A 14,225-nucleotide genomic window follows, 5' to 3' on the forward strand; every position below is an offset into this window, starting at 1 on the left:
GCCCTCAAGGAGTGTACAAACTAGTGAGGAAAATAAAGTATAAAATGATACGGCCCACAATAGCTATGAAAAGTTCACTATTCAGTCCCTCAAAAGAGTGAGGAAGCCCCCATGACTGAGTTTAGGCAGACAGCTATTCCTTCCTCTGAATTAATTGTATGGGAAGGGCGAGAAGAACTGGCTTTCTTTTCCTCTCGGACACAGCATAAATCCTTCAGATGGGATTACATACTTGTCCCGTTTCCCAAGAGTCCTCTGAGCCGTCGAATCTTACCACTGGAATGGGCCTTAAAAGTGTGTCAGGCTTCGAAGTCATCTGATGTATAGCCATTGGGCCTATATTGCTTACAACACACTACATTACAAAGAGCAGAGAAGTCTAATCCTGTTGGTTTAACCAATGAACAGAGACCTGGGTTGAGCAGCTTTTTGATCAGAGGCTTGAAAACATCATCAAAGGTCACATTTCTTTCTGCCTCGCTTTCTCCATGTCTGCTTCATTTGAACCTGGCTGGACCTTGTGGATGGAAGATGGCTGTCCACAGTCCAGGGGCTCCTGGATCCCCCCTCCCCCCAGAACATGCTGCTAACATGCCTTCATTTTTTGTTTTTGTTTTTTGGTGTGTTTTTTTTTTAAAGAACCTTGATTTTTGAGTACATGTAGGTTGCCTCTGAAGTTATCTTGGAATGTGAAACAAACAAACAAATAAAAACTTCCCCAGAAATCCCCAGCAAATCGCTCTTCTCAGTGGCCCAAATTGTGTCATGCCCAATGCCTACCAGTAACTGTAGCAGGGAATGGGATCACTGGCTTATTTGAGTTGGAATTACGCTAACTTGCTTATACTGGAACCAGATACTCCAGTAGGCAGCCAGGGCAGGGATGTGACCCTAAGAAAGAGGGGTGGTGTTTACCTAGGTAAGGGGGAGTGGATTCAGGGGAGGCTACCACAGGATCTGGCACAAGGTCCGGGGTGTAGCCATTGACGTCATGGAAATCCCTACCCCCAAGCTACCATTGCCTTCTCCCGCTGGACAGCTCCGGTAGTAATCAAGTACGGTAACTGGGAACTGCCTATTTGCAGGGAATCTGCTTCCCTGTAAGTCTGGGCTCCGGTGGCTCCTTCTGGTCATGGTGGTTGTTACCCTCAAGGCATTGGCTGCTCCCTTCAATTAGTTACTTTGGATGTTTCCTTCACACTGTTTCTCCTCCCTGGCTCTTGCTAGTCTTGACTGCACTCGCTGCCCCGAGCGTGAAAACACTGGCTGCCGTTAGAGAAAACCTTACTTCCATCTCCGAATCGAAAGGACTTGAGGCTCAGTTACTTTGTCTCCTTTCTACTCCGTCTGGGGATTCTTCAGGCCAAGTTCAGAACTTGCGCCAAGAGAGTGGCCGCGCGACCGAAGCTCCCTGGGTCAAATGCAGGCGGACTGGCTCGATCGGTTTCCAAGAACTCATCCCGCTGTGCAGTGTGGTGGCCCCGAATGGCATTCGGGTGGGGAGAGACGACTGTAGACGTGGTGGCCCGAGTGAGTGGCGTATTTGGGAACCTGCAGCCCACGCAGCTTTGTGTGGGTTGAGGGAGTTTTTGCCCTTTCTGCCTCCCGCTCAGCAACAAACTTGACCGACCGCGTCTACTCCGAGCGCGGCCGGAGGCGGCCGGGTGCCCCTTCCCCGCTCGTGCATCTTCTGTGTCCACCGCGGCTCGCTCCGGAACCACAGCCTTCAGGGCTCAGCGTCCCGGGGCTGGGTGGCGCGGGCAGCGGATCCAGATGGGCCCGCAGGGGCGTCTCCGCCGCTCCGCTTCGGGGCCGCAGGCAGGGGCGAGAGCAGCTGGAGGAGGCGCCACGGGGCCCGCCGCCCCGCTCCCGGGGCCCGGAGGAGGCGTCCTCGGCGGGCGGCCCGGCCCTGCTTCGCGGGGTGCCCGCGCACGTCTCCCGCCCCTCCCCGCCAGCCCGGCCCCGGCCCGCCTCACCCCGCCGCGTGCTTTGTCCACCGGCCGCGCGGCCGCTCCACCCCGTTCCCGCCGGCTCCTCCCCGCCCCCTCCTCGCCGGCCCCACTTCCTCGGCGCAGGCGGCGGGAGCGGGCCGGGGACGAAGGGGTTAAGCCGGGGCTCTTCCCGGCGCGGAGGGATCCGGAGCCGAGCTGAGCGCGGTGCTGAGGCCGCCTCAGCGAAAAAAATGTCCGCCTGAGGAGACCCACAAGTTCTATTCGGGGGGACCGCCAGCCCGCCCCGGGGAGGAAGGGGCGGCCAGGCCCGAGAGCCGCCTCCCCCGCCCGGATCCGAGAGCTCGCGCGGGGCAAAGTGAGCCGAGCCGCCGGGAGGTGCAAGGGGAAGCCGGAGCCCGCTCTCCCGGCCAAAGTGAACTTTAATCGGGGTGGTTGGATGCGGAGACGGGGCGTCAGGTAATTGCGGGCAGGCGAACGGGAGGGGGACGCCGCGGCGGGGCTCCGGGGCGCCGCCGCGTCCCTGCCGGAGCGGAGGCGTCCCCGGCCCGCGCCCCAACTCCGCGCCCCTTTGTACAGAGCGAACCCGGGGTCCCCTCCAAGTTGGGGAGCGGAGTGGGGGCGGAGGAGAGAGTCGCGGGCGGCCAGGCCCGCGGGCGGCGCGCTCGGCCTGCGCGCCCCGTTCGGGTCTCGGCTCGGGCTCCGGGGCGCGCGGGAGAGCGGGCTGCTTCGGCCGCCGAGCCCAGCTCATTGTTCGGCAGGTCCGGGGCCGGCCGGCCGCGGGCAGGGCAGCAAAAGTGGGAGGAGGCCGAGCCGGGGGAGGAGGACGCCGGGCGAGAGCGAGACTAGTTGTCGGTGTTTCTGTTCTCTTTAAAAACGCCCCTTGGACGCTCGGGGGGGTGCTTCGCGACCCCCCAGGCCCGCCGGGGACGTCCGGGCGGCGGCGGCGGCCGCGGCCGCGGGCCTGCGAGCGGCGCGTTCCCTGCAACTTGTCAGTCCTATTGTTGCCGAGCCTGTGAGTCACTTCGCATCTCTCCTCGCCGCCGCTCGGCTCGCCGGACGCCCGAACGCCCCTCACCGGCCCCTCGAGACCCCCGCCCGGGCCGGGCCCCGCGCGCCGAGCTCCCGGCGGCGGCGCGGAGTAGGGGGCGCCGTGGAGGGAAGAGGGACGAGCTCGGAAACTTGCGGGAGAGGGTGAGTTGCGGGAGCCGCGGCGTCGCTCTCGGGCCGCGCTGAGGAACGCGTGGATTCACGGACCCGGCGCGAGCTCCCGGCTCTCCCGCCCCCTGGCCGCGCGGCGTGGGGAACGAGTTGGGTATTGCGAGTCAGCCCCGCGCTCTTGCTCTTCCCCTTCCCCTAAGCCCCTCTCCATCCCCTCGGTGGTCTCCGGCTGAGCCTGGTTCTTCCTCTACCTTAGGACCTGCTAGAAGTGGCTCAAGATGAATCCACAGCAGCAGCGCATGGCCGCGATAGGGACCGACAAGGAGCTGAGCGACCTGCTGGACTTCAGTGCGGTATGAGAGCCTTCCGCGGCATCTTGGGGGTTCTGCTGAGGTTTACTAAAAAAGAAAGAAAAAGAAAGAAAGGAGGTGGGGGGAAGCGACGTGGAGACTAGGCAGCGTGAACTCCCTTTGCTTTGAGCAGTAGTTCTCAGGGCTGGAGTCCAGCTCCCCCAAGTTGGACACCTGAACTTTGATGTAATGTCTAGACTTGCAGATTTAAAACTTTATTGCCAAAGGGGTCATTTGTTTTAACCAGTTAAAAGGAAAACAATGTAATCATGAGGTTTGGTTGAGTCACCCTCTGACCCTGATGATTATTAGGGATTTTGAACTTCATATGAAAAAAGAAAATTATTTTTTTCTTCAACACTCCTAACCATTTCTCTCCCCAAGGTGTGGTACTATGAAAGATGTCATTTACGAGAAAGCCAGTCAGGGGCTAGAATTTCCAGCCTTTGAGCTGAGTATATGTATATATATAATAGATGTGTATGTGCGTACATATATGTTTAAAATTTTTTACATGGGAATTGACTTAAAAGTATCTGCTGAAACCAAAGGGCCCACTGCCCTTCTTATTTCTAATGGGTTGAATTCCTTTATTAACTGCTGTTAGGAGTCAGGACCAATACCTACATTATAAAACTTACAGTGGATCCTTAGTGTATGTAGTAGTTTCATTGGATATGATTCTGATTGTGTGTATTAAATTGTGATGTGAGTGTAATGAGATTAAATTAGTTACAAAGTGAAGATCATGGGCAAAAATTTACTGTTTAAACTTATAATAATCTTAGACTCTCATTTAAGTGACTGGGTTTGCAGGACAGAATATAACCAGTATTTCAAAGTAGTGTTAGGAAATAGTATCACTCAGTGTATTTGCCTTTCTGGTTCTGAATATACATTTCCAGTTTTATTTTAACTTCCTTCTGAAATATAGTAACAGACTGATGACTCGGTTTGCAAGGAGTCTAGAAGAATTTCAGGACTAACAGATACTTTTGGGTTATTTTGCAGATGTTTTCCCCACCTGTTAACAGTGGGAAAACCAGACCAACAACACTGGGAAGCAGTCAGTTCAGTGGATCAGGTAAGATGATGCCTAAAATCAGAAACTCATATTTTGATGTTGTGATACAATTTAGTGGGAAAATATAAAGTATTTTAATATTTTCATGCTATCCTTTAGTACTCTGATAAAATTACAAATAAAACCAGAAAAAAATATAAATAAAAACAAACCAGTCCCCAAATGTGGGCTGTTGTTATAAGGATGTATTGACATTTTGCTAAGAATTTCAGTATGCATTTAGAATTATTCTCTTTTGTGTGAATTTTTAAGTTGAAAATTGTCTTGTTTGGGTACAAGGGCTTATATCATGCCTCTGTATTTAGAAAACTACCAGAAGAAAATGCACTATGGCCCATGTGTGTGGTTTTTTTTTTTTAATGTTTATTTAAATATGTACTTTTAAATTTTGCTAAATTTTCAGTCTATTAGCATTATTAAACCCTGGGTTCTAAAGAAGTGGTAAAAATAATATTATTTAATATATGCACATGAAAAGTGGAATTGATTTCAAGCAATAATGGCCATTCCCTTAGAAGTCTGCAGCAAATTAACAATTTTGTGGGTGGTTATTTAAAATGTTAATGGAATAAAGTTATAAATAAATAAATAGGAGTTAGATTTATTTTCAAATGACACCTGGTAGGTGACTGAATTCTGTCCTACATTCAGATTACATTAGGATAATGTTTAGAGTAAGTTAAACTAGATTCCTATTCCTATACTACTGCTATCTTTAAATTTACCTTCTATATGTTTATAACTATGCTCCATTAACATTTATCCCGTATTTCTTAAGTATGCTTTTTCTTGTTGTTTTTCTAACTTGTTTAAACTCATGATTTAAAAAAAATAAACATTCCAGAAGCAAGGTCCATTCTAGTGTAAAAAGCTATAATTTTCTGTTTAACTTAAATTTCTTCGTTAGTGCTCAGAGGCAGATGAAAACAAGAACAAAAACAAACAAACAAACAAAGAAAAACTAAAGCTTTGATGGTATCATCTTAAAACCAGCTGTCAGATCTCTGGGCTGAAACTCTGTAATTCCTCTTTGACCGGTACTTTTATTTCCCCTAGTAAAGTGATAGTGATTTCTTAAGATTCTGTGAGAGCAAAACATCAGAAAGTAGGATTAAATTAGTAATCATTTTACCACTTTTTTACACTTTACATTTAAAAAATACTTTTATTTAAAAATCATACAATAACTTAATGTACTAAAATTCATTTTTAATGATGAAATCGCAGCTTATGGGGAAAATAATGTCATTTAACATTTTAAATTAAGTAATATAAAAGCACTTTGGATTGTAAACATCCTTAATAAAAAGGGTATCATAGAATGTCAGCCAAACCCCCAGGTCTTCTCCTACCTCCTTCCTTTTACTGGCAGTCGTGAAAATTGTCACTTTTTGGGAAGTGGGAGAACATTATTAGTTAATGTACAAGAAGGCTATATTTCCTTTCTTCACTACTGTTTTGAGTATGTCTCAATTTTTGCAACTAATAATTCATTATCAAGAACTTTTAAATTTACTTTGTCTAATACATAGTAGATGCTTAGTATATTTCATTAATGAATAGTGACATATTATTGTTTTAGGCTGTTAGTTCCAGCTTGAATTGTGGAAAACATATTTAAGTGACACTCATTGATATCAATGGCATGGACTTCAGAAACTTGCTGTTAGAAATACTTTATGTTGTTAGAATAAGAGCAATTAGTTTTTTTCACTTTTTAAAAATTAAGGTGTGATTTTTATTTTTGCAGTCTGTGAAATTAAAAACTATGTGAACTTGGTGTGTATTACAAACATGACATTGGAGAAGTTGTAGGTCCTTCCTTCTGTTGCTTGCATTATATGGAAAAATACATACTTTTTACATTGTAGAAGTGGTCATAGTATTTGATTCTTTGGAATAGGAAATTTTTAATTTTAAAACTATTAGACTTGTTATTTATCCATTGAATGTTTGAATTTAAACACCTATATTTAGTGAACATAGTAATTTTTATCTGTGTGATTTGTTTTAAATCTAGAAAAGTGATTTTTAAAGTTGTTACCTTTAAATAATTAGTTTTGGGGAGGGGGAAATGCCAAGTGATTATTTTATATCAAAGTACTTATACTGACATACAGTTTTCCTGTAGCCATTTCTTATCTTAAAGGTAATGTCTAAAAGAAATTTGTATATCAGTATTATTTTATATATTTTATTGATATTTGAATAATCTTCCATCTTACTATCAAAGGATATGTAATGTATCCTAATGCCTGTTTGTTTGTAGCTTATAAGGATCTTAAGATCTGACTTTCCTTCTAAAGAGCTGACTTAAAGATTAGAGTTTTCGTGTCTTTGGAGTAACATTTGTAAAACCCTAAGCCTTTCGCCTCATGAAAACTGTAATTGTGCAGTAAAATTTCCCATCTTGATTATTCATCCTTTTTAGGATGATTTAATTTCACAGTGTGTTTTTCTTGAGAAATAATACATAACAGTTTTGGAAATTTTGAAAACTGAAAACATATATATGTTAGAGTACATAATGTTATTTTTTAAATCTTATTCCTAAAGCAAAACAACGCATATGATAGCTGATACTTCATGAAAAGTCACTATGGAAAAGATGAATGTGTATTATGTACTGTTACTTTTTTGTCTTGAGAGGGCTGTTAAAATGCCATTTTTTCTCCAAGGTGTTAATTTTCTTTGCCTGATAAGAATGAATTTGTCTGCATGGTATGATAGAGTCTGTGGGTGCTCTTAACGGTGACCTTGAGAGAGGTGTTTCAGTAGGAGTTAAAGGTGAGACACTGTTAGGGCACTATATAAGAGGAAAGCTTGTTGAAAGGATTGACAAAATGGAAATAGTTTAGGTGTTGAAATCCGCTCTCCCCTTAACTTTAGGGTTTGAGTATGTGGAACTAAATTGTGATACTGGGTTTAATTTTTAGTAGTTTAATGTTTGTGTGCTATCTGAAAAATTTACTTTGCTAGTTTTTGAACTCAAGTAATAAGAGAAGTTGGGAGAGAGTGGGATATTCATTATGCGAGCCATATTGAGTCTCTGTCTTTGATATTTCTATCTAGAAAGTTATTTGAATTAGCAAGTGAAGCCTGCCTTTTCCTTATTCAAATCAGACTTTTAAAACAGTTCTTGCTCATGATTTTTGGAAATAATTGTAAGAACTATTTTCTAGCTCTTAAATTTTATTTATTATTTATTTATTTATTTATTTATTTTAGCTCTTAAATTTTAAACGGTGTGCAGTTTTTCATTCTTCATTTACTGAGCAATTTTTGGAGAGAGAAAATTTTCATATGTACATATAGGCTTTTTGAAAATGTTGCTATAGTACCAGAAAAATAAATTCTCAGTAAATTGCTCTTCAGTAAATTTTTTATTGATTTCTTTTGTAGATTCATATGCAGTTGTAAGAAATAATACAGAGATCCCATGTACACTTACCAAGTTTCCCACAGTGGTTACAACTTGCAACACTGTAGTACAATATTGCACCTAGGTTTTTGATAGTGACACAGTCAGGATACAAAAACAATTCTGTCACCACAAGGATTCCTGGTGTTTCCTTTTTATAACTGCATCTACTTCTAAAGTAATTTAAAAAAATCTATGGTAAGATTATTAAATACCTACTCATATTAAACATGGAGTGAGCTTTTCTAATTGCCTGTACCATTATTTGAAAATATAAAAAAAAAATCAAGAAAGCAAACCAAAATTTACCAATGTAACTGAACTGTAGTATAAGTAGAAGTGGTAATTTAAATTAGGGTGATCACTAGGTTTGGCCTTTACATGTAAGTTATTTTAAGGTTATGAGTAGGGTGTAGCAAAGAAGTCTTTAGGGAAAATCTGTATATAAAAATGCAAATTTAGAAAAGAGAAAAATTAGAAACATGATTATAACCATGAGTCTTGTGTGCTTTTCAGAATAGTTCCTGTAGTGTTCCTTAAGTAGTCATTGGCTTGTAATGGATGTAAAAAACAATTTGATTGGATCACAGTATTTTAGAGACTTGTTTATTATGTACGGTGTGGCCTATAAATTTTTTGTATTTTCATTAACAATTTAAATACAAGCATAACTTTCTTTTAGGCTACTATCTCCTTTGGTATATCTTTTTCCTTGAGTTTTTAAGTAATTCTCTTGGAATGGGAAGATAAAGATGAAGACACTGAACCTTAAATATAAACACAGTTTTCACACTTTAGATATAATGAGGTCATTTAGAAAAAGCTCTCATGAAAGCCAGCTAGTCTTTCTGTTCTTGAACAATTGGTAATCATGCCTGGAATGTCACTGCCTGCTTAGTGTTTTCAGACTTGGATAACTCTTGCCATAAGAGAGTAAAGTAACAGTATTAGAAAGGGTCTTCTGGAAAGAAAAAAGGCAGCTATTTCTGGACAGTGTGTGGGATACCTTAGTTAAGAGGACTGCTTTTGTATATCACTTGAATATATTTTTTGAATGGGAATGTTGAAATTACAAATCTAATGCTTTTGCATTTAGGAAATAAAATGAGAAAATAAATATTTAAATGTCTGTTCAAAAAACTAATGAATGACTTCCTGCTTTGTTAAATAGTTGAGCCATATTTATCTCAGATTTATCAGTGAACTGCATTTTAATTTAGTATCTACTTTGTGTAGCCTGCTATTCCAGTAGCTTTTGGGAGGGTGGGAGATGGAGAAAGAACGTAGACCAACAGGGGCGGAGGCATTTCATTATCTAGGTAGGAAGGTAACACATAAAATTGTGAGCTAGATAACCTTTTGTAGCATAAAAAATGTCAACAACTATACCTTAATGTAGTTAAAATTGAGTCCATGAGAATAAGGATGTGCTGAGGAGTCAGGGAACTGGCCTAAGGAAAACTCACAGATGTTGAATTTAGAGTTGACTTTTGAAGATACGGGAAATGAATAAGGGAAGAGAAGAACTGGCCTCCTAGATGTGGAATAGCATGAAAAGAGACCCCAGAATGGAAATTTGGCTTGCTCCAAGGGCCTGTAACATTCAAGCAGCGAACAGCTGGTTTTTATTGGTCACCGTTCTTGCATTCCTGGAGGGGCTCATATGTATATACTATTATTTGGAGCCTGACTGCATTGGTTCAAATCCAATAATTGCCACTTAGTAGCTGGGTGATCTTGGGTAAATTACTTAACCTCTCTGTGCTTCTGTTTCTTAATCTGTAAACTTAAATTTAATAACAGTAGCTATCCTCATAGAGTTGTTATGAATGTTGACTGAGACAGTTAATACTGATGAAACTCTAAGAACAGTGCCTAGCACATAGTGAGCTGAGGTGGAGTGAATTGTTAATGGTGAGGCAGTAGAATAAGGAAAGCATGTATTTATTTTGGAGGCTGTTGTGCTAATCTAGGTGTGAGCTGATGAAGGTTTGGACTTGGTATTAGTATAGGAAGTAGGAATACCAGAAGACAAGGATTGACACATATGAAGGATTGGATTTATGTAGGTAAGAGAAACGGTCCAAGGTTGCAGTTCTGGCATGATTGGAGCATGGTAGTGCTGGAGAAAGTAAAGGTGCTGAATTGTTTTGAGCATTTTGAAATTCATACGACCTGGGACTTTCCTGGCTACTTTGGGGATTTATGACAGAACAGTGCAGGGAGATGAGATAAATAAAGATGTTGCTTTAAAAAAAAACACACCCAGCTCTTTTCTGCTTATAAAATTAATACATAGGTATCATTGAAAAGAAAATTGGAGAACAGAAAAAGCAACAAGGGAAAAAAAACACCACCTATTATTTCACTATCCGGAGAAAATGATGTTTTATTTCCTTTTAGTCTTTATTTTTCCTGTTAGCCCTATGTTTACAGAGTTGAGAGCTTAATGATGGTTTCATTTTATGTCCTGCTTTTTAAATTTCACTTAACATTATGAGTATTTTCTCAGGTTTTTAAAGATTCTTTATGAACTTGGTTTAAAATTGTTGTATGATATTGAGTGGAATGGACATAGCCTAGCTTATCAAATCAGTTCTCTTACTGTGTGAAATTTAGGGATTTTGTTAATTTGCTATTTTTAAATAGAAAAAGTGATAGTGAACACCTTTTTGTACATACATATATTTTTATCCATACTTTGATTTCCTTTAGATAGGAGATACAGATTTTGTTTTTTTGTGCCTACAAGTTATAATTAAAGCTAAGTGAGTGAATGAATACCCTTAGGGAAATGAACTCAGAGGGAGATAAATTATCAGACCAAAGATTGATATTGATGGTGGTGAGATACATAAAATTAGTGACTTTGGTTGATAATTTAATGTAAAAACATAATTTTTATTAGTATATGAATAGAGTATATGATGGCCTTTAGTATAGATTTGTAAATGGTTGTGCGTGACTGGAGGGAATTCCTGTCATTCTTTGACCTGTGTTTATTGAAATGGAGTGTAATCTAATTGGAGTCTGTCAGTGAGAGAGCACTTGAATTCTTGACTTTTTATAAGAGAGACCGTGTGGTGCAGTGGGAAGAATTGGGCTTAAGAGCCAGACAGCTGGGTTGGAATCATTGCTTTGCAACTTGCTAGCTGGTGGCACCCTCTTAAATAATACTAATGATAATATTAATTATTATTAATAGTAATAATTATAACCAGTATTGTAGTCAGTGTTTATTGATCTGTTGTTATATGCTAGGCATTATGCAAAGCAATTTATAGGCATTACCTCATTTTACTTTGGATAAAATGAGATGTTTCCTGGTTGAACCGGGATGGGGGTATGGTGAGGAAATGCTGCCACTAGGGCAATGTGTCTGAGTTGCTTTTTAGTGCCATAAACTTATATATATATTGTCAAAAGTCTAACAAGAAGTCAGGCAGAGGGTAGTTTTGAAAGGTCATCATCTTAGAACCTTACCTTTTATTTTTGCAGTCGATTCTTCTTATACTGTTTTTCTATAGATACTGTATAGTGCAGAACAATGAGCGGAAATGTGAAAACCCTCTTCCAAGCTTAGGCATCACCACTTGGGTGTAGCGTTTTCTCCATATTCTTTCCCCAGCTGCTTGAGATTCTTTCTGGAATGAGATGTAGTATCAGTAAATAAATAAAATAAAAATTACACGACCTGAGAGGATAGAATAGTTGGAAGACAGGTTGGAGAGAATGTAGGAGTCTCTAGGGTAGAGCCTCTCCACTTTCTTCTTAGTGGTACAGGAGAGGGATCATAAACTCCCCTGGTAGCCCAAAGCAGTGCGTCACAGGTGAGCAGGAGAAATGTTAAAAATTCGTTTCATTTTACTCTCTGCTCCCTAGCACAAACATATTTGTTGTAATAAAATATAAATATGTTTTAAGTAACGACCGAGTAAAACTGAAGTTCTAGTAAGATGCATGATGTTTAGCTATGGCATCGCCTGCCTCCTGTTTCGTGTTGTATTTTTGGTCTTAAGGGCCAGAGTGGAGTGGATTGCTGGCCTGTACTGTCTTTTCCTTAGTGAGAAGCCCAGCTCTGAAGCATATTCTTTAGGTGTCTTTATTCCTGGATCCTTTCTTCCCAGAGAAGTCTGTGGAAAGAGATCATTACATTAGAGGAAAAGTGGTTTTGGTAGGGAGGAAATTATTACTCTGTAAACTGAAGCACACAGAGATTTGTTAGTAATGTAACTGTCATTTGGACCTCAGTTTTCTGTTTACAGGTAGACCATCCTGTAATTTCTTAACATACCCATCACTTGAGAAGAAAATGTATTTTTATAGGGAGAGCTTTGGTTTTTTTTGTTCCACGCTTAAGTGTGCTTTCATAAAGACCATGGTGAGTCGTCCAAGCTACTGTAAGCTGATTGGGGACTTAAAGATCACATTGAAATGAAAACAGATTAGGGATTATTATTAATTTTTATTGTATTGGGTAGTGACTCAAGGATGAAACCTTCAAAATAAAATAATAAAACAATGTGAGATAAATTGCAAGACAGAAAAATGCCTTTTTTTTTTTTTAAACCACACTACCATATTTTACCATAGTTTTGGTTATTAAAAATGGAGAAAGTTTGCCTACGATGTATTTTGTGAGTCTGTTTTAGGTGCTAGGAAGGTCCCTGAATTTGAATTGAGGGAGTCTTGGAATTTGAAAGATTATTCCAGTTACCTAAAGGATCTGGAAGCAGCCTTTCTCAACGGTTGGTTTATTTTTTTCTGGTGGTTTTGCTGGTGAGCCATTGTGAGGCTTTAAAATGAGCAGGATCAACTCATGATTATTGTTCCACAGCTTCATTGGTGGTTAATGTAGGGAACACAGGTTAAACTTAATATGATCATGCAACTCCAATCAATGAGCAAATGTGCTGCTGTTCTCAGCAAGACTTGAGTAGTGGTGGGCACCGCAGGGATCTTTCCTAGGAGAGAATTACAGTCATCAAGCTTCTTAGTCCCTGAGGCAAATGTTGTTTTGAGGTTGTTGGAGATGAATAAAAGGTTTGCTGTGCCACTGGAGAGGAAAAAATGCTAGGCTCACTTTGAGTTTATGGCAGCAGCATGATGTGGCCACAAGTTAGAGAATCTGAGTTTGTGTGGGCACTCATAGGCCATGGGTGAAAATCTGAGTTCTCCCAAGTTAGCAGGTCCTTTTAGTTTTTTTGCTATTTGGAAGCTCTACTATATCTAGCTGATTTTGTCATCTGTCAGAGGCCCTTTCCCTATCATCATGGCATTGAAATGTTAAGGTTTTAGAAAATGTTTTTCAGGTCCCAATTTGGAATAAAGTTAAAGGGGAAAGTTGTTAGATGCTTACTCTCTTGGTGGAAACTTAACAGCTGGCTTGAATTGATTATGCCTCTCCAACTAGGCAAGTAATTAGACTCATTTCTAGACTATACTAAATATCCTACCTGTCTCTTATCTAGGCATCAGCTAGTTCTTTTTGTTCTAGGAGATAGCATAGCTTATTTACTATATGTCAAGACCACCTTTTATCTGCTAAAGGACCACAATCCCTGATCTGCAATTCTGGAATCCAAAAAGGTCTGAAGCAACAGTTTTCCTTTAAATTCAGCGTAAACTATTTTCATGGCAAAATCTTATCTGAAGGGAGGCCATTGACATTCTCTGTTTTCCTAGTTACTATATTGTTACCAGGTGCTGAGGTGATTTGTAACAAAGGATATATATAGAACTCTATATTTCTTTTCTAAAATTTGAAAAACTGGATTCTAAAACCCACCTGGCCCCATGGATTTCCAAAAAGCTATTATAGACCTCCCTCTGTGTGTGTGCCGTCCAGGTATTGTTTTCAACTCAAACTAAGTAGTTTTTTTTTTGGATTGAAAATCTGTATTAGAGATTTTATTACTTTAAATACAGAAAACATTGTGGTGGACTTGTTAACATAAAGGAAATTCTTCTTGGAACGTAGGCTTCTTAGGCTGAGGTTTGTGCTTTGAATAGGTTGTCCAATACATTGATTTAGGGAATTGATTTCTGTTTTGAGGAGGGACAGCTTTTTCATCTTTTGGGCTAAGGAGTGCATTGATATTTCCCTGGTTAGTTTGCATGGAAATTTTCAGGATTCTAGCAGGACATATATTTACACACATACATAAAACCAAATGAAAATAATTATGTACACACAATTGCGCTCACACACACAACACTAGCATTACATAATAACCTCTAAAAGGAAGCCTTAACCCTGA

The 14,225-nt window shown here is 40.9% G+C and overlaps 1 protein-coding gene across 9 annotated transcripts in view; it reads left to right on the top strand.

Annotated features, from left to right (window-relative positions):
* Positions 1–2,132: 2,132 nt before the first annotated feature.
* TCF12 (transcription factor 12) overlaps positions 2,133–14,225 on the top strand; it is a 301,154-nt gene continuing 289,061 nt past the window's right edge. For 4 of the 9 annotated variants that reach the window (XM_081162122.1, XM_081162127.1, XM_081162128.1 and 1 more), the window contains exons 1-3: positions 2,133–2,408; positions 3,367–3,463; positions 4,472–4,544. In XM_081162122.1, the coding sequence (XP_081018248.1) occupies positions 3,389–3,463; positions 4,472–4,544 (148 nt within the window). In that variant the 5' untranslated portion in view covers positions 2,133–2,408; positions 3,367–3,388. Of the gene's footprint in view, positions 2,409–3,076; positions 3,144–3,366; positions 3,464–4,471; positions 4,545–14,225 lie in introns of those variants that run through there. The other 5 variants (XM_081162131.1, XM_081162132.1, XM_081162129.1 and 2 more) reach the window with 5 other exon arrangements.

The sequence above is a fragment of the Miniopterus schreibersii genome, assembly GCF_964146895.1.
Source record: "Miniopterus schreibersii genome assembly, chromosome: 1".
NCBI lineage: Eukaryota > Metazoa > Chordata > Mammalia > Chiroptera > Miniopteridae > Miniopterus > Miniopterus schreibersii.